The sequence below is a fragment of the Balaenoptera ricei genome, chromosome 11 (assembly GCF_028023285.1).
Source record: "Balaenoptera ricei isolate mBalRic1 chromosome 11, mBalRic1.hap2, whole genome shotgun sequence".
NCBI lineage: Eukaryota > Metazoa > Chordata > Mammalia > Artiodactyla > Balaenopteridae > Balaenoptera > Balaenoptera ricei.
This window is the reverse complement of record NC_082649.1, coordinates 75,348,564-75,369,854: the sequence shown is the minus strand read 5'-3', so window position 1 is coordinate 75,369,854 and position 21,291 is coordinate 75,348,564. Positions and strand designations below refer to the sequence as shown.

The following is a 21,291-nucleotide window of genomic DNA, read 5'->3' as shown; positions in this document are numbered from 1 at the left end:
AAAAAGTTGTTAGTTTGAATTGAGATGTGTTGTCAGTGTAAATTAAATATATACTGATTTCAAAGACTTACTAAGGAAAAAAGAATGTGAAATCCTCATTTGTAATCTTTTAATATTGATTACATATTGAAATAATATTTTGGATATAGTGGGTTAAAGTAAATATATTATTAAATACATTATTAAAAATTTACCTATTTCTTTTTATAATTTTAATGTGGCTACCAGAAAATTTTAAGTTATGTGTGTGGCTCTCAGAATAGTTCTATTAGACAGAGCTTTTCTATGCCTTCTAAGATATATTTAAAATATGCTTATAACATTTTAAAAATTACAGTACAAAACTGTGCTTATAGCAGCTACTTTAGATTTAAGTAATCTCAAAAATGGGATTTAGTGGAGAAGTATTATTAATCTTAACTTCTCCAGACATTTTTGAAATATTCTCTTACAACCATACTTGGTTCTCACTCTATTTAAAGAGTAGTTTTAGTTAAAATCATATCTGATAGCACATTATGATTGTGGACTTTCGCAATATTTGAATACTTGACAATTGGTTTCTTACTATATCATAAATGATTCAGAATAGACCTATCTTATTCCAAAATCTACTTTGTAACTAAATCCAGTGTATGAATCTTTTGTGCATATCCAGATATTTACTACTCAGTTTCTTTAAAGACATTCTATTAGTCACTCTCACTCTACTCAATTTAGCACTACCAAAAAAACAAATACCAGCAAGGGGAAAATAATCATAGCAAGGAGCACCCTAAAGTGTCCGAAATATCTTATTCAGTGTTTTTTTTTGGGGGGGGGGGGTGCTGCATTGGGTCTTTGTTGCTGCCCTCAGGTTTTCTCTAGTTGCAGTGAGCGGGAGCTACTCTTCGTTGCAGTGCACGGGTTTCTCATCGCAGTGGCTTCTCTTGTTGTGGAGCATGGGCTCTAGGCATGGGCTTCAGTAGTTGCAGCACGTGGGCTCAGTAGTTGTGGCGCACGGGTTTAGTTGCTCCGTGGCATGTGGGATCTTCCAGGACCAGGGATCTAATCCGTGTCCCCTGTATTGGCAGGCAGATTCTTAACCACTGCACCACCAGGGAAGTCCCCTTATTCAGTTTTAAATCAAGGAGCTGTCTACAACTATTCTCATCTAAATCAACTGGAATTGGCAAAAAATTTTAAGCAGTAATTTGACAATTCTAAATAGTATAAAGATGGTTCAATGTATATAAAAAGATTTAAAAAATATATATATATTTGTTATTTATTTTTGGCTGCATTGGGTCTTTGTCACCGTGCAGGCTTTCTCTAGTTGCCGCGAGCCGGGGCTACTCTTCATTGTGGTGCGCGGGCTTCTCATTGTGGTGGCTTCTCTTGTTGCGGAGCACAGGCTCTAGGAGCACGGGCTTAGTTGCTCCACGGCATGTGGGATCTTCCCGGGTCAGGGCTCGAGCCCGTGTCCCCTGCATTGGCAGGCGGATTATTAACCACTGCACCACCAGGGAAGTCCCCTTATTCAGTTTTAAATCAAGGAGCTGTCTACAACTATTCTCATATAAATCAACTGGAATTGGCAAAAAATTTTAAGCAGTAATTTGACAATTCTAAATAGTATAAAGATGGGTCAGTGTATATAAAAAGATTCTTAACTGAAGGAATAGAATGTTCCCAGCTCTGAGTTAACACTAACATTATCCATGAATACATGCTCAAGTCAAAAGGGTGATGGATTTGAATAAGAAGTGTACATGCCAGAAAGAGAAAATAGGGCAAAATAATGACAAGAGAAAAATATAAATTCATTTAAGAATGAGAAGCTTTTAGAAGATGAGGATTAAGTCTTTTTACATGTTTGCTAAATATACTTCAGTAATAGTGGTGCAATGAATATAAACTACACCTTTAAAAAGTCTCAAATTGAAACTCAAACTGAAATTTTAAAATGTCAATGTATTTCACAAAACATACATAAAATAGCCAAATAACAATGATTAATGAAACATTTTTAAAATTTAGAGTTTCAAGATTTGTTATATACAGAGCATTTAGCTCTTGACCTTGCGGCTCACGTATACATGATTACCTGAGCCTATTATCCAGTTCTTGATTAAAAACCAACCAACCAAACTGAATCAAAACAAACCAAAAAAGCACCTCCTAACTTTATCAGAGTTTGGTTGCTGCCCAAGAACTATAAAGATATCCCCTGATACATGGAAAAAGTATTTAGTAAGAAATTCTTGGGTATCGACCTTGATGTCTTCCACCAACTTCTGTATAAAAACTGAGTTGAGAGGCACATATATTTGTAAACACAGAAAACAGTTTTATTCATTTTGTACTCTAAGCAACCAATGCAGAATTTGGCATATAGTTGGTGCTCAATTAATGCTGGGTGAATGGGGTGGGGAGGAGGAATCTTCATGACTGAAGGAATATAGAAACCATTGAGTAGAAACCCCATGTTGCAGTAAGAAAACCAACAGAGGCTGTACATTTTTGGCAAGAGATAACCCAAGCTATCCAGAAAGAAGGGTCATGTATCAAGAACAAATAAAGAATTTTTCAGATGGCAGAAATGACTGACCCTGTTATCTCTGATTGATGAAACAGACGGATAAAGAGAGCAATTTCTATGACACGTCCAAAGGCTCACTGGCCTCTGAAGTAAACTCTTGGCCAGGAAGGGGGCAGGGGGTGCACAAACATTAAAAAATGGCAGCCAATTATCCCCAGGAAGCGGTATTTGATGGAAGAAACTGGTAGTATCATCTCTGAAAATATAGTGGGGGAAAAAGGCTATACTATGTTATATAAGCCAGTACTAAAGTTGAACATTATCATTTTCTTGTTATTTGAATAATTGAAATTTCCATATAACAAGGGATATCTAACCATAGATCACAGAATTAAGAATTACAAAATAAAGGGAAGCTTGATTTTTAAAAGATGGGATTTAATAGTCAATGAGCAGCATGCTTTTCATTCCAAACGCTTAAAACCTAAAAACCCTGACTTCTCTATCCTCCTTAAATAGTAAAAGGATATCATGAAAGAAAAATATTTAAGTTTTTTACACTACCTTTTTCTGTGCTCCCATTTATTTTAGGTAAGAAGTCATCAACTTGTATCCCTAGGATTAAGACAGTGTATCATTGCCTGATCAAAGAAAGTATTATTTAAAACTGGTCTCAAGTGTAACCATGGCATTTTGTATCCCTACTTACATTAAGACTGATAGAACACTTTAAATTTATTTTTACAAGAAGGGTTCAACTTGCCATTTTCTATCATCTCAGAGAAAACCTACAACTGCTTAGTAAGCTGCCAGTGACCCTCAAAAGAAAAAGGATCCTGCTGTTGATGTGTTTTTCTTATTTAAATATCTCTAAGCAGACCGTCTCAGAGGTAGAAATTTCATTCATCTCAAGGACTAAACAATGGTGCCCACTGGTGGCAATCAAGCATATTTTTAAAGGAAATTTTCTGAAAGAGGGTAGATACTTTACACCTAATACGTAAAACACCCTTCTTAAAGAAATAAGTACCCAATGTGAGATAGTAAACATCAAAAATCTAATAATAAAAATTCAGCTTTAAGTAAGAAATTTGGTGACACCTACCTAAGCTGCTGCATTCTTTAAGAGTTTTCTCTTGAAGATGTTCTAACCGTACTGTAAATAAAAGTCCAAGAAAAAGATATTTCACAGATAAAAAGAAAAAATCAAATCAAATCAATTTCTGGATTAGCTAACTTACCTTGTAAAGCTGTTAGCCTTTCATTGGTGAAGTCATTATCAGCTTGCAAAGCTTCTATTTTTGCCTGGAGCTCCTGTTCTTTTTCTTCCATTTCATCTATTTTATGTTGTAATTCTTTTTTCTCAGCTTGTCCCTTCTGTTGGATTTCCTCTTGTTTTCCCTCTGCTACCTGTTGAAAAAGAAAAAGAAAATTCAGCTGTTTTAATAAAATCGAACCTTGATTTAAGAGGTCTAAAGCAGGACTGCTTTTATTCACATAAACTTCTAAAGAGAATATTCTATATTATAAAACATATCTGTAAATGTCAAAATGATGTCAAAAGTGATATGCACTGTGTCATGCCTCCATATCACCTAGGAGAGAAAAACTTGTAGCAAGCAAGCAAACTCAGTACATACGGAGATTATAGGGGTCAAAATGAAAAACACATTTTTGAAGAGGGAAATAACGGTTTTCCCTGAAATTACTATTGTTCCAATTAGTTTGTAAGTTCTAAAATGTAACTTATTCTGAAATTTTAAACAAAATTACCTTTAGCTAAAGGAATGATGATTACAAGCACTTTTTTAAATGACCTCTTTTTAACAAGTCCAATATTTAAAGCTATTATAGGTTAACCAATCACACAAAGGGGAGGTACGCTCTGGTCTTCTCTAACAAATGTGTATCTTCTAGCCACTCAATCCATGGTTTGAATTATATAAAGATGCGTCTTCACAAACTCAGTTCTAACATTTTACAGCAGTAGTCCCCAACCTTTTTTTTTTAAAAAAAGCATTTTTAAAAATTTATTTATTTTTATTATTAATTAATTAATTTATTTTTGGTTGCACCGGGTCTTATTTGCAGCACGTGTGCTCCTTAGTTGCGGCCATGGGCTCCTTAATTGTGGCATGCAAACTCTTAGTTGTGGCATGCATGTGGGATCTAGTTCCCTGACCAGGGATCGAACCTGCGTCCCCTGCATTGGAAGGTGGATTCTTAACCACTGTGCCACCAGGGAAGTCCCAGTCCCCAACCTTTTTGGCACCAGGGACCAGTTTTGTGGAAGACCATTTTTCAACAGATGGGGGGGATAGGGATGGTTCAGGTGGTAATGTGAGCGATGGGGGGGATGGTTCAGGTGGTAATGTGAGTGATGGGGAGTGGCAGATGAAGTTTCGCTCGCTTGCTCACCCACCACTCATCTCCTGCTGTGCCGCCTGGTTCCTAACAGGCCGCGGACCATTAGTGGTCTGCGGTCCGCGGGTTGGGGACCCCTGTTTTACAGGACCAACTTGGCATTACCTATGGTCTGGTCTGTCCTCATCCTAAATGTCCTACAGCTACAAGGAGATGCAGCTGAAGCAAAGCCAATGGCCTCCTTGGAAGGAATCACTCCAAGGTTCCCTCTGGGCTTGTACTAGCACTAACATAGCTGGGCCCTGATTTTGGGACACCCGAAAGATAAGCAGATTCCAGTTTTTCAAAAGTCTAAAATAAGTATCTTGGGTTTTGCCGACTCTCATCTATTTCCTGTTACATATTTTAAAATGCCTATTATGAAGTACTACTTATTTCCATCCAAAGGAAATATGTCAGCTTTTACAAACTTTCAGTTATCTGTGGTAAGGGTGTTTGGGCTAAATGGCACCTGATTTTTACTATAACTTTAAACCATTACCAAATTTTACATCAACAACTATTCAGCAATAACTAACTCTTAAGCTATCCAGTGTATTAGGGACGATTAATTTACATACTTCTAGGTTGAGAAATACCTACCTTTAATTTATCAGATAAATCTTTAATCTCATTAACTGCTCCATTATATTTATTGGCTAATTCTCTTAATTCTTCCTGAGTCCGTTCATTCATTTCTTTCAGGTGGGTACATTCATCTTCAGTATTACTCAGACTTCGCTGTAATTCAAATTCACAGGCAATTGATTTAGCATAAATGCACATTCTAAATTCAATTTATAGAAAGTGTAACTCTATGGGCTGTTCTAAATCAGCATCTACCTTGGACTTTATATAAAGCTGAGTTAAGTAACATAAGAATTTCAATTTACTTTTACATGCTAAAACAGAAAATACCAAGAATTTGGAAAAACAAAAAACAGGGGGAGGGAGAAAAGGACAATACTTTATATAATTACACTTTTTAAAGGCCATTGGTTATGAGTTTTAGCCTTGAAAATATTTTAAGCCTATCAATTCCTGAAAGCAAGTTTAATAATGTGCACAGAGTCAATTTAATAAAATTAGAAGACAATTAGCAATTCTCTTTCCTTGCATGTCATATTAATGACATGACAGTGAATCAGTCACTTTGGGATGGGGCTATTATAGAAACTATCCTTATATTAAAATATGTTTACTACTTAGCTTACAATGGACATTTTAACTAAATCCAGTAACATGTAACTTCTGTGGTAATTTTCCAGTAGTTCAAAAGAATAACCCATATTATAATTATGTTGTTTTAAAGCAATGAGAATCACATTTTGATTATTCCTAAAAGACCTAGAAAGGACCTCAGAGATAATTTCCCCTGTGAACCTCCAAACAGGCACAATTTTCCTCTCTGGAGGATGGGTAAAGTAAGAATAGCGGTGTTGCTCTCTACCTTACACTGACTATCCTCAACTGCAAGAAAAACAAAACTATGTGAAATGAGATCAATTCCCTGGCACATATCGTGGTCCATTGTGTGGAGGCTGAATCCTAACCAAAGTGCAAATAGTAAAATTCCCTGGTTAGGCTTTTATTTCCTCAACCACTGACTAGAGACCATAAGCACCAGAACTCACAGGGTTATGTTGAGAATTCCTGACAATGAAAACAGCACACTGCTCCTTCCCACCAGACAGACAGGAAAAAATTTCTAGCTATATAATAATACCCAAGTTTGAAATGTCCTGAAATGCTAGCACTTTTAGGCTAAAATTTTAAAATCATAGTACTATTTAGTATTTGTTAAATTTAAATACCTCAACTTCTGAAAGTTTTCTAACCACTTCAATTTTCTCCTGAAGAACCCGCCTCAGGGACTCTTTGGCTGTCGTCTCATAGTTGTGTTTATCCTCCTGTAATGCTATAAGTTCCTTCCGTAAACTATCTTCTGTTTGATTCTAGGATTAAAAAATATTTATAATTATAGCCAAGTTATTTTTTCAAAGTATTTACCATTTGAAAAAAAAACACATTGTGATGCTCTTTGAGTTCCATATTAAGGTACCTCCAAACACTAATTATGTTGACTCTGTATTAATTGAAGCTGTATTTAAAAGCTGCATTAATAAATTATGCCTTCACAAATATATTAATCACACTTCCAACAGAAAAAAAAAGGTCGAAATAAACTGAAAATTTCTCTCAAGTATACAAAATGAATGAACTCTTCTACTTGCCATATTCTCTGAAAGCCACAACATTTACATTTATGGGCAAAAATAATCTCTTACCTCTAAAGGGGCCAAGCGTTTTAAAATAATAACTAAACCAAAAGGAATAACAGCACCCTGAGGAAAAAGCTGATTCCACGGCTAAGGCAGGAAAATGTACAGGATGAGTCTGGACTATCTTGTCTGATATGACAGCAGGAAGCTATCAAAGTCTACCAGGGTTCTACCAAAAGAACTCAGGTGCCAACCTGAAGAAGTTCCCATAGACCAAAGGTGGGATAACTGGGAATCAATAAGGAAAACAAATGAAATAGGTTTATACACATGAAATATATTTAAATCTAAGTTGGGGGGAAAAAAATACTTCATTGGTCATTCTTTGGTGGATGAAAAGGAAGCAAACCATTATTTTGAAATCCAGTAAATAAAGGGAGAAAATCATTTATCCTGCTTTGCCTAAAGAAAATGTATCTCAGGATAACAAAATGGTTTATGCGGGGAAGTTTCTCTTTATAGAAGTAACTCAGCTAGTAAATGAAGGAAAGATAGAATTACAACATCACCATTTTTGCAATCCTTAGTAAAAGAATGGATCTAGGAAAGGATAATCAAAGACTGCTAATATCTCAAAAAGAAAGACAACTAGACACTATGGTGCTTCCTGGTGAAAGTACACAATATTATCCACGAAGTGTTGTTGAAAGAAAAAAAATTTGAGCCTACATCAGAGTTGATCTAAATCTCTAGATCAAACTACGAATTTATGGTGTGGAAGGAGGAGCTAGAAGACTGTTTAAGTATCAATCCAGATTGAGGGAAATTATACAGAACAAATAACCCAGTTTCTCCAACAAATATCAACTATGATAGAAAAAAGAGAGAGCTGTACATGGGTATTCACTATACAGTTCTTTCCATTTACATGTATGTCTGAAATTTCCCATAATGATAGAAGATTAAAAAGAATGGTGAAAATGTATAAACGTTTTTGCATGTATTCAAAATGACAGTCAAAGACATGAAGTCACATAAAAAAACTATGCATTCTTCTTTATGTACTTGAGATTAATACTTACTTTGGAGCAAGCCTGTAATTGGTTTCCCATAACCTCTAACCGTGATAAGAGTCTATCTTCATCTATTAAAGCCTGTTGAAGAAAAATTAAATATCAATAAAATCCCAGAGTAATAAAAAAATATATATATATCAAAAAGGTTGCTACTGCCAGAAAAGATCTAAAATCATAACGTTGACCAACATCCACTGTAAAATGCTAAATTTTCATTATTTGTTCATTAGGAAATAACTTTGCCTTTGCTTGCCACAAAATTTTAGTTTTAGCTTAATCAACAGCTAAGGGATATTAAACTGTGCTTAAATGCTTCTTGAATATAAAGACAACTGGAATACCTGCCAACTGGTATCTGAAGCCTCTTGGGTGATGGCTAGTAGCCGCTGAAGCGTGGCTAACTTCTGTTCCAACATCTGTTCCCGATGTAAGGCTTCCTAATATTATAAATCACAAAAGAAATTCTAATAAACTCAGCATGATACCTTTGAAGAGTAATCAATTTTTAGCACATTCTGAAAATATTCTCATATTACATCCCACAGTGTATCTTACTTTCAAATCTGATAAATCTACTTTGTAAAATATATTTAGGCCACATCATTATAGCCTCATTTGTTGAGCTGTAAGTAGTGCTATTAGGGGTGCTCTAGCTGCAACTTCCCCTATAACAGAAAACAGGTCATCTGTTTTTGTTTTTTTACTTGTAATTAATAAGAGTTTAAAAAACCAAAAACCTAGAGTAGAAAATTTGACAAATGTTTTAACCCTACATTTTATATATACACATTTAAAAGATATATATGTGTGTGTGTGTATATATGTGTGTGTGTGTGTGTGTGTGTGTGTATATATATATATATATATATATATATATGGCGAGAGAGAGAGGGCGAGGTGAGAACTCATTCCAAACTAAATCCAAACAATCTGGTTAGCAGCAAAGATACTTCCTAATGGCTTAGCTACATCAGTAGACATCTACAAAAGAAATAACTTTTAATTTTTCCTTTTAAAAATGTTATATAAATATAAACACAGTGTTATATATATATAAAAAGAGAGAGACTGCTTTATTCTCACAGTCTACTCCATTTTCAGGTGTTCTAATTCCCCCTGTGACTGTAAAACACTTAGCCGTAGTCGAATATGCCAAATATAAGTAAGAGTCCACCCAGTGTTAGTTCAATGTAATTAAGGGGTCAAGGAGTTATATAACTATTTGGTAGCTCCAAAGTAATATTTTTACAGAGAAAGACACTGGCAAGCAAAGCCTTATCTCTAGGTCACTTGTTAAAATTTGATAGCTGTTAAGAGGGTCTCCATCACTGGAAGTCAAGGTGAAAATGCTCACACAGCATTCAGTTGCGGTTTTGGCACATCTTTAAATTCACTTTCTTCTATTTCTGTCATTATCCAAAGAAGAACATTTACTACCATAATACCTCTGAGGCACCTCAACTGAGAAGTATATACTTCAAACACAGCATTTGAGGTTTAAAGCGTTCATTTGTTGCTCTCCACATCCTTGATAAATAATGAGGGAAAGTTTGGTCTAATTAGAGTTAGAGGTACTGCTTCTTTTAAAAAAAATAAATTTATTTATTTTATTTATTTATTATTTTTGGCTGCGCTGGGTCTTAGTTGCTGTGCACGGGCTTGCAACTCTTCGTTACAGTGTGCGGGCTTCTTATTGCGGTGGCTTCTCTTGTTGCGGAGCACAGGCTCTAGGCGCGCAGGCTTCAGTAGTTGTGGCTCACGGGCTTCAGTAGTTGTGGCTCGTGGGCTCTAGAGCGCAGGCCCACTAGTTGTGGTGCACGGGCTTAGTTGCTCCACGGCATGTGGGATCTTCCCGGACCAGGGCTCGAACCTGTGTCCCCTGCGTTGGCAGGCAGATTCTTAACCACTGCGCCACCAGGGAAGCCCCAGAGGTACTGCTTTTTAATATAACTCTAAAAGTACAGATTAAGGAATCTAATAAAAGTCATCTGCCTCAGAACACACATTAAAACACAGCTTACACTTAAAAGGGACTAGGTGCCAAGTTTATTTTAAACTTCTAAAACATTCCTAATATTCAGGAAGTTACACTAATGCTGCAAAAAGTTTTACTTAAAAACAAAACCACCAAACAACCACTACTTCCACTAGATGGTGTAATTTCTCCTTTTTTACTCAATTCCATTTAGAGTTTCATAACTCCATGAACCACATCCTAACAGAAATCTAACACTTCCAGGAACAGGCTTTTAGTTCTAAGGCATGAAATGCATCTATTTCAGTTTTTATTCAAAAGGTTTACAACTTATATTAGAACTTCAGCAATTCAAAAAGACGGATACAGAAAAGACAATCCAGCATAATTTTCTCTCAAAGAATTAGAAAAAGAACAGTGAAAGATTATGCCATTATGAATATTCAAAGAACTGACAAGAAAGTTGGAAAGAGTACTGGAGTGAGTCAGAACATTAGATTCACAGTCCACGATGACTAGTAACTGTAGTATATACCCCTGGGAAATCATTTTACCATATTTCTCATATGAAAAGTGAAGGTTAGACCAGATTAATCTCAAAGTTTTCTTCTACCTCTAAAAATAAGAGATACTAGGCTTCCCTGGTGGCGCAGTGGTTGAGAATCCGCCTGCCAATGCAGGGGACACGGGTTCGAGCCCTGGTCCGGGAAGATCCCACATGCCGCGGAGCAACTAAGCCCATGCACCACAACGACTGAGTCCACGCGCCACAACTACTGAGCCTGCGTGCCACAACTACTAGCGCCCGTGCGCCTAGAGCCCGTGCTCTGCAACAAGAGAAGCCACCGCAATGAGAAGCCCATGCACCACAATGAAGAGCAGCCCCCGCTCACCGCAACCAGAGAAAGCCCGCGCACAGCAATGAAGACCCAATGCAGCCAAAAATAAATAAATAAAATAAATAAATTTTTAAAAAAATGCGAGATCTATGTTAATTAATGTGACTTCCTACTGAATGGTAAACAACTACTAACATTTACAGCATACGCTCTATGTGCCAGGCACTGTTCTAAGTGCTTTACATGTATTAATTCTTTTTTTTGTTTGTTTTGTTTTGAATATTTATTTATTTGCGCTGGGTCTTAGTTGTGGCACACAGGGATCATCGTTGCAGCATGTGGGATCTAGTTCCCTGACCTGGGCCTCCTGCATTGGGAGCTCGGAGTCTTAACCACTGGACCACCAGGGAAGTCCCTTGCAGCTTGTGGGATTTCAGTTCCCCAAGCAGGGATCAAACCCGGGCCCTCGGCAGTGAAATCACCGAGTGCTAACCACTGGACTGCCAGGGAATTCCCTGCATTAATTCATTTATTCTTTACAATTCTGTGAGGTAAGTGCTATTATTATACACATATCATAGATGAGGAAAATGAGGCACAAACAACTTTCCCAACAGGTCAGAAGTTAAAGCCAAAGATCAAATCCAGGGAATTCTGGCTAGAGTCTACCTACGTTCGTAAATACTAAACTGCAAGCGTGTAAAACCACTTTTCAATCCACCATCACATTATGCCCAGTGGAATAGAAGATCTGATTAATACGTTGATAATTTTCACAGATGTGTACATTCTTAACTGAGGTAGAACTGCTCTTAGTGATTGACCTATAAAAGAATGTAGGGACACAGGATCACTGGTTTGGTCCTACCATTTTAAACAAAAAGCAACTGAAGACCTACATATGTAAACTGACTCACCCAAGGTCACAGAACTCATTGAGTAGGAGCCAAGATAAAAACCTCAATCTCTAAACTCCTGATTCAGGGTTTTCCTTAATCATGCTCCCTCACTAGAATAATAAGAACCATAATCCGGTCTAAATCTATCAAACTCAGAAAAAAAAAAAAAAAAAAGAAAGAACAACCACTTGTTTTCTTTTTAGAGATCTGTATGGCTCTTTAAATACGGCATTAACTTCTTCAGGAGCCCATTCTAAGTATCTGCCCTACCAAGAGATCTTTCTACAGATTGAGCAGCACAGAACAGTAGTTAAGAGAGAGACTCTGAGGTCTGACTTGTCTGGGTTCAAATCCCAGCTCAACCACAGAACTTGGTGTGTGATATTGTGCAAACTATTTAAACTTCATGTCCCTCAGTTACTCCAACTATAAAAATGGGAATAAAATATGTACCTCACAGGAATTTTGTGAGGATTAAATGAATTAATATAGGTAAAGTGCTAAAGTCTGCTAGAGTCTGGCATATAGTAAGTGCTACATAATTATTTGCTATTAATAGTTAATATTTTAATAGTTCATATTATTTGCTATTATAGCTATTAATAGCAACCAAAATCTCTCTGGATTTAATTTTATTTAAAAGTCACCTTTGGGGCTTCCCTGGTGGCGCAGTGGTTGAGAATCTGCCTGCCAATGCAGGGGACACGGGTTCGAGCCCTGGTCTGGGAGGATCCCACATGCCGCGGAGCAACTAGGCCTGTGAGCCACAACTACTGAGCCTGCGCGTCTGGAGCCTGTGCTCTGCAACAACAGAGGCTGCGACAGTGAGAGGCCCACGCACGGTGATGAAGAGTGGCCCCCGCTCACCACAACTAGAGAAAGTCCTCGCACAGAAACGAAGACCCAACACAGCCAAAAATTAAATAAATAAATAAATTAATTAATTAATTAATTAAAAAAAAAGACACTGCTTAAAAAAAAAAAAAGTCACCTTTGGACAAAGAACAACTGTGGAACTTCCTCATATGTGAAGAAAAAAACTTCTCTTGTACAGAACCTTATCTTCTCTAGACTTAACAATCCGGATTTTTTAAATCCTTTTTTTTTATAAGACCTATTTTTTTTTTGGTACTTTAAAAAGATATTTCTTTTGTACTTGTATCCAGCCAGTATTTCTTTAGCCTATATTTGTGAACTAGCAAAATCAAATCTAAGTTCTGCTTTTAAAGACTGAGAATTCTCAAGATTTATTTTACCTGAAGATACTGAGAAAGCTGGAATAGTTCCTGAGAGTACATACTTGGAGTGTTAGCAGCAACCTAGAAACAAAATGACACACCATTGGCAGTCACACAAAATATTTGCAGAAGACATTAAAGCCAAATCAAGTCCTTGCAATGCCTATTTACTGAACTATGCAAAATAAAAATTATTTTTCAAATGAACGATTTCCTTTAGTTTTCAAAATATTTCTGCTCCATGTCTAGAATTTATAAATGGTATTGTATTATGCTGATCAGTTTGAGATTTACAAGCAGGATGGTGCAACAGGTGCTACCCATGAAAACATTCCTTGATAAACCAAACCACAAACTTAGGGCACAAAGGCAATACAGCCTTTTCTTTACCCAGAAATAATACCTGCTAAATCAACAGATCTACATTTTTCCCCTTTAAAATTCATTGTCAAATAGTTCTTCAATATGTCAACAAGTCACAATTCGTTTAGAAGTAGCCATCTTCAAAATGATATTTGTATGTGGGCGCGTGGGGAGAAGCAGGACACGAAATACAATACTTTGTCCAATGGCCAGAGGCAATGAAAAAAGGTCTTTTTTTTTTTTTCCCTTTAAACTGTAGGTAGGTTTTAAGAAGAAAAAGATGGGAAATAATGGTGTTTAAACATTAAAGTCACAGCCAAAATGCTTAGAACTCAAGAGTATTGGAAGAAGTAACTTCTATAAAGGGTTTCTCCTGGGTGTGGAATATAGAACCACAGAATTATTTAAAAAAAAAAAAAAGGCACTAACAGGTTGCTGTATCATTCATTTATCCACATTCTCAACACTACCCAAGCCTTATATGTTAACTTATTAGTGATGTTAACAGCATCATTCCTTATTAAGCTCAGAAAGTCTATTTTTACTAATATGCTAAGTAGAAGACAGAGAGGTGGCATTATTTTTTTAAAAGTTAGTCCTAAATCAGCAAGGCCATTATTTACTTCTGAAATGACTCTTGGTATTGCTGAAGTTGATGATTAACCACTTTTACTTCTAAAAAAGGAATCTAACAGTGAACTTCAGTTTCAGGTAGGCTTTCATTCTTTATCCAGATGGAAGGGAAAAAAAGTAAAATGTTTTTCCCAATAGTTTAGTTACTTTACTAAGAAAACTCAACATACACTTTAATGCCAAAAGATACAAGAGATTTTTTTTTTTTGCTACCTAGCAATGATATCTACAGTTTAATACACCATTATTTCTGAACAAAAGAAAAATATTTTCTAACAAGTAATTACTGCAAAGTTTCTGTCCAAATCAAGTTAAAACTGATCTTCAAGAACAATTAAAGAGGAATTTCTGTAAGCCCACATTTCTGTGTTATTTCCATGTGTAGGTATATTTTGAGTAAATTATCTGGGTGCAAAGCTTTAATAAATATTTCTAGACAGAAATGTATTATAGAATAAAAAGTAGTAACTAACACTTCTTACCTATGGCTAGGCACAAAACAAATGCTTCTAGTCTAGAGTCTGCCACTGACTTGAGATAACAAAGCCTTTGTCCTAAGAAACATCCATCCTAAATTCTCCAGTTTTTGAAGATCAGACTAGAATAACTCTACAGCTATATGCATTCTTGTATTTTTGTTACAAAAGAGAAATAAGTTTCTAGGTAAAGCATATTAAAAACGAACAAACAGAAACCTTTTCAAAAGCAATATAGCTGAATCAGCTTGGAAAAAATAATCATTAGCAACTTACTTTGTCAACAGGACTTGGTAATGGAGCATGGATGACACTGAAAAGTAAAATTTAGAATTTTTATCTAATTTCCTGACAATAGAGGAAATAGAGTATGACAGTACAAGAATATCTTAAACCCCAAAGTTGACACACTTGTTTTCATATAATTAAAAGAATGTGAATTATTTTTGAATCCTTCATAAACATACAGAATTGTTAGAAAACAAGGTAATAAATACACAAACCTTTTACACATTAATGTATTTCTAAACACAAATTCAAAATCCAAAATGTATTAAATGCCCTTGCCAGATCTACTATTAATGAGGGCTATGGTGAATTCCTTAGTTATAAGAACTTCTAAACAGAAAAGAAGCACTCCTTAAATTATCCATTTAAAATTTTAGAATGTGTAAATTAAGTTCTCTTAAAATTAAATAATTCTATACAGAAAGCCTTAAAAAGCAAAGTTCTACTGTAAAGAAGGCTATAATTTGAAAATACATTCTAGTGGAGAACAACTTCAGCTAACCAAAACATTAGTACTACTCTTCTCTACCTAGCCACCTCACACACTGAAAGCTTACATGTAGTTATGATTCTAACTCAGTATATCACTTTAAAACTAAACAGTAACACAGTATTAATTGGTATTAATTGCCTTTTGGGCCTTATAAAGTACATAAGAGGCAGTACAGTGTAGCAGTTAAGCATGCAGGCTCAGAAGCTATACTGACTGGGTCCAAATTTTGGCTATACTTACCAGGTATAAAATCTTGGGCAAGTTATCTAACCACTATAGGTCTCAGTTTCCTCATCCATAAAATGGGGATAATCATAAAACTAACCACATAGGGTTATTGTGAGTATTAAATGTGTGAATATAAGTAAAGAGCTTAAAACAGTACCTAGACATAGTAGCACTTGATCACTACTACCACTCCTATGAGAACAGAGCCGCTAAGGAAGCCAGGGTTCCTGTCTTACAAGCACTGCAAGATACTGTAATGTGGGCTGGGAGGGTAAGTAGACGGAGCACAGAGCAAGACTGCCACCCATGGCCCCTACCAGTTGCTCCTCACTCCACATCCTAGAGGCCAATCTGGTAATGGTCTGCTTGATGGTTGATTAGGTAAAGTTTCTAGATTCAACAGGTTAATCATGTGTAAGTTGCTGACAAACTGATCTTACAGGACTTAAAAATAGGGATAAGTCTGATTCCATTGTAGTAACTGCAAACATCCTAAGAATATTTCAATTCAATTAGTCACAAATACACTAAGATGCTGAATAAAATGGAATATTAAGTATTAGCACCCACTTCCTTTCTGAGCTCCCATGATATCCTGTACAGACTCCCACTGAGACCATATAATCCCCTGCTCTACTCCTTTGATTCCACGTCTGTGTTCTCAGCACTTTGAACAATTCACCTCTGCATCCCCAGAACCTATACAAGGCCCTAACAAATCTGGTGCCTAATGAAGGTTTAAAAAATTACATACAGCTTTAGTTTTTTTCTCTGCCTCATAAAAATGGAATAGACATTTTAAACATAAGTTTCTTTTTCTTGATTTTATACAAGTAATACATATTGACTAGGGAAAATGTGTGAAGTAAAGCATGAGGAAATAAATAAAAACTACCCAATGCCAGCACCCAGATATAGCCATTCTGGGTATATACCTTTTCTCTGTAGATATGCACATACAGGGAAATGAACTTGAGAAAGTATAAATAGAAGCAAATGGTATTAATGGAGGTTTTTTGTTTTTTGTTTTTTATTTTGGCTGTGCTGGGTCTTCATCACAGTGCCTGGGCTCTTTGTTGTGGCGCACGAGCTTCTCTAGTTGCGGCACGCGGGCTTAGTTGCAATATATGGGATCTTAGTTCCCTGACCAGGGATTGAACCTGGGCCCCCTGCACTGGGAGCACGGAATCTTAACCAATGGACCACCAGGGAAGTCCCAGGAGGTTTTGTTTTTGGTTTTTTTAAACCAGTTTTCTTAGTGACCCAAGTACAAAATTTTCTGTTCTCATGAAAATCTGGTTGATAAACAAAAGGCTAAATATCTAGCAAAACATTCCATAAGTGATATATATTTGTACTTTACAAAAACTATTGTGGATACAGGTGTATTTTGTTTGAATTATGGAAAAAGTTCATATGCAACAAGGAACTGTAGAAGGAAAAGTTAGGGTGGTGGGATTATAGGCAATTTTTCTCTGTTATTATTTGAAAATTATTTGTGCAATAAAAATAAAAATCAAGGGCTGAATTGGGCGATTGGGACTGACATGTATACACTGATGTGTATAAAATTGATGCCTAATAAGAACCTGCAGTATAAAAAAACAAACAAAACAACTAATACTAAACTTTCATTGGGTTATTTGTATGGAAACATGTTAATATAAATGTTTCAGACATTACATGAAATTTCTAAAAATCTTATATTTGTATTTGTATGGAAATATGTATGGAAATATGTTAATATAAATGTTTCAGACATTACATGAAATTTCTAAAAATAAAAAAATAAAAAATAAAAAAAAAAATAAAAATCAAGGAAGAAAAATGAATCAGCTTTTTGAGAACAGTATACCCACTGAAGACCTTAAAAATATTAAATGCTATGTATACAATGTACCTCGAACTCTAAGCATTCTGGCATACTTAAAAGCATCTTGATTGCTAGAAAATATTAGATTACAATAAGAGAAATAGTATTCATCGTGTGCTCATTATGCACCAGGTACTACACTAAACTCTTTAAGTGTACAATCTTGCTTAATCCTCCTCATAAAATTCCTGCTCAATAGGTACTATTATTAACTTCATTTTTCAAATGAGAAAAGGGAGGCCTCATCAAGTCACAGAACAGGTGGAGTTGGGCTTTGAACCAGACTATCTACCTCTAAAGACCATTCTGATCTTCCTCCAGCTCGAGGATTGCCTGTTCAAAATTCATCTTCTCCAGAAAGTCAACCAGATTACACACAATGAAACTGGCAGCAAAATTTTAAATGATGCTAACATTTAACCACATAAGAAAAACCAAAGAGAAGGAAAAAGGGACAAAGATGAAAAGCACTGGGGAAACAAGAGGGATAGGAACACAATTCACTGATGTAGACTTTGAAAAAATTCATATGCCCTATCGGATGGAAGCTGAGAACAGACATGACCCTTTATGCAGCTGCTCAAAGCTTTTGAATCCATGAAAGAAAAATCTCATTATCAAATACAAACATCCAGGTCTTTAAGAAGCCATTTGTTATTAGTTGATTAATAGTTACTCTTATTTTTAAAACCTTAACTCTTGACTAACTCATTTTAAAAGCTAAATCACATTAATGTTCCCAAAGTTAACTATATTTTTAATAATTAAACTATAATTTAGAATAGGGAACAGATTAACATTTTAAATTTAAAATGTTTTAAAATTTCTGTTATATTCAGATATCCTGAAAGGTTTAAAAAAAAAATTGGTAGCCTCCAACTAAAGCATAATATACAATAATTCTAATGAAAGCACTATCATAGTAATAAGAGGATCTCTCTCTGTTTCCTTTCTCCTTCTCTCTTTCCTACTCACTACTCTACTTCACCTTCAACTTACTGCTGCTCTCAACCTCCCACCCTCAGATATTTGTTTCTGCTTTTGTAGGACAGAAAATATTATGCTGGGTGTAGAAACAAGCCTCTACCATATCCAATATTCATATTTATTTACTCAGAATAAAAAATGCTTAAGTTTAAAGACTGTTTAGCTCCCTCTAACACTTCATAATAATAATCTGTGAAAAGTACAAGATCAAAATGTATTTATGCTTACATTTTAACGTTTGCATTTTATGAGCAATTTTTCCCTCTCAAGTTTGTCCTCCTCTAAGTGACCTTTCCACTGCTTCATTTAAAAAAAGAAAAAACTACAGAATTGGAAAATCCCTCCAAAAACTCCCACCAATATAGACTACTAACTGTGTCAACATCCTTAAAGTCCTTTAAGATTATGACACTGGCATTAACTTCAGAGGCAACCGTAGTTTAAGAAGTCATATATGAAATGCAGATCAAAATGAATACAGTTACCACTCATCAATAACTTATATACTCCAAATATTCTAAAAAACGAATTTTCCATCAACATATAAGTTATAAAGTTAATTTTGGAAACAAAATAACTGTGCCTCCTTACACATTATTATTTACTAGAATTGTAACTAATGTGAAAAGCAATTATACTGTAGTACATTATATTCCAAAAGTACTACATCAATTTTCTAACATTATTAGAATAATCCTGAAGTATAAACAGTATACTATCGTCTAGAATATTATTAACCAATGTAATTAATACAAAAAGTTCATAGCTCTATATTATACTCACTCTGAGCGGAGCCGGGCTTCCATACCATCTGGTAGAAAAAGTTTTATTGTGGAAACAATACACCCATGGGTAACTGGTTAAAACAAACAAATAAGATGGATAAAATAATTGTATAAAAATATAAACCTTCGTACCTTTCATGTCTAAACATATATTTTATTCTTAAATATAATAACTTCCGGGAAAGAAAATAATTTTGGTGGTTTAACGACAATATTCATTCCCCTGAAGAAACTCATTCTTATCCACAATGAATCACAACTGCAAGGCAGAATCACAGATAAAATTGCTTTGAAAAGTGTCCTAACGTCCAATGCTATAGCAACAATAAACCAAAGGTCATTGGAGTATATGGAAATACAATTGAGGGTTGGGGTGGGAGTGAGAGGGAGACGCACTTTCTCCTCTATATGCTAGCATCAAAACCTAAGCACAACTAGTTCCCAGTTTAAAATTTAGCCCTTAGTCCTAAATCTCCTGTCCCCAACCTGTAACTCCTATCCATACCTCACAAAACTCTAAAGTTCTGTATAATAACAGCTTGGAATATGCCATTCAATATCCCATTTTATGAGCGAGAAAACCAAGACCTCAGACAAGTGAAATTGCTTCTACAACTCTCTGCTATTAAGTATCAGAGCTGTTGGCTAGAACTCAAATCTGAAGTTCCCAGTTCAGTATTTAAAATTATGGTTTTGTTTTCTCGGTGGTTGTTTCCTCCTCCATCTCCAAACATCTTTATATAACATTACATCAGTCACTTTGTAGATAGCTTCTTTTTTTTTTTTTTAAAGGCTTTTAATTAATTAATTAATTTATTTTTGGCTGCGTTGGGTCTTCATTGCTGCACACGGGCTTTCTCTGGTTGCAGCAAGCAGGGGCTACTCTTTGTTGCGGTGCACAGGCTCTAGGCTCACGGGCTTCAGTAGTTGCAACATGCAGGCTCAGTAGCTGTGGCTTGCGGGCTCTAGAGCGCAGGCTCAGTAGTTGTGGCGCACGGGCTTAGTTGCTCCGTGGCATGTGGGATCTGCCCAGAACAGGGCTCGAAGCCGTGTCCCCTGCATTGGCAGGCGGATTCTTAACCACTGTGCCACCAGGGAAGTCCTGTAGACAGCTTCTTACCATTGCTTCTTACTTCCTCCTTCGTCTGAAGATTTCAAGAGACAAAACCTCTCAAAAGCAGTACTTGTACAGAGCTTCTTTTTCTTTTACAGAAAAAAATTATTTTCATAGTTTAAAAGTCGATGGTTTGGGGGACTTCCCTGGTGGCACAGTGGTTAATAATCCACCTGCCAATGCAGGGGACATGGATTGGAGCCCTGGTCCGGGGAGATCCCACATGCCGCGGAGCAGCTAAGCTCGTGCACCACAACTACTAAGTCTGCGCTCTAGAGCCCACATGCCACAACTACTGAAGCCCGCGGGCCTAGAGCCTGTGCTCCACAACAAGAGAAGCCACCGCAATAAGAAACCCGTGCACCACAACGAAGAGTAGCCCCCGCTCCCCGCAACTAGAGAAGTCCCGTGTGCAGCAACGAAGAGCCAATGCAGCCAAAAATAAATAAATAAATACATAAATAAATAAATTTATTTTTTTTAAAAAGTTGATTTTTAAAAATTTCTCTATTCTTCAGATATTATGTCCTTCAGGGTTCAAAGAGTTAATTCATTTAGTTTAACAAACTCTAATTAAAAGCTAATGTAGGGTGATGAAACTCTCTGCCTAACACAGCAATTACTGCCATGAATCATTGACCTTCATTTCAGGTCTCACCCTCCCGTCCTGCTACCACAGATACGCTATACAAAACCAAGCTACCTGCATCTCCAAATTTCTTACTTTTCATAACCCCATGCCTTTTACACAAGCTGTGCTCTCTGTCGGTGATGTCCTTTATCCCCTTGCCTGCATAACCAAAGGCTATTTATCCTCCAGGGTCAGACTTTTTACTTCCTTCATAAAGTTCAATACCTGAGCTAGGTGTCCCCAGAAC

General features: G+C 36.1%; 1 protein-coding gene across 41 annotated transcripts in view; it reads right to left on the bottom strand.

Moving 5' to 3' along the window:
* SLMAP (sarcolemma associated protein) overlaps positions 1–21,291 on the bottom strand; it is a 312,286-nt gene that overhangs the window by 212,475 nt on the left and 78,520 nt on the right. For 15 of the 41 annotated variants that reach the window (XM_059939987.1, XM_059939983.1, XM_059939999.1 and 12 more), the window contains exons 3-12: positions 19,298–19,370; positions 14,922–14,958; positions 13,192–13,254; positions 8,564–8,659; positions 8,229–8,300; positions 6,739–6,879; positions 5,528–5,665; positions 3,763–3,931; positions 3,627–3,677; positions 3,086–3,136 (exon numbers count right to left, since the gene is read on the bottom strand). In XM_059939987.1, coding sequence (XP_059795970.1) covers positions 3,086–3,136; positions 3,627–3,677; positions 3,763–3,931; positions 5,528–5,665; positions 6,739–6,879; positions 8,229–8,300; positions 8,564–8,659; positions 13,192–13,254; positions 14,922–14,958; positions 19,298–19,370 — 891 coding nt within the window. The remainder of the gene's footprint in view (positions 1–3,085; positions 3,137–3,626; positions 3,678–3,762; positions 3,932–5,527; positions 5,666–6,738; positions 6,880–8,228; positions 8,301–8,563; positions 8,660–13,191; positions 13,255–14,921; positions 14,959–19,297; positions 19,371–21,291) is intronic. The other 26 variants (XM_059939994.1, XM_059940007.1, XM_059940006.1 and 23 more) reach the window with 3 other exon arrangements.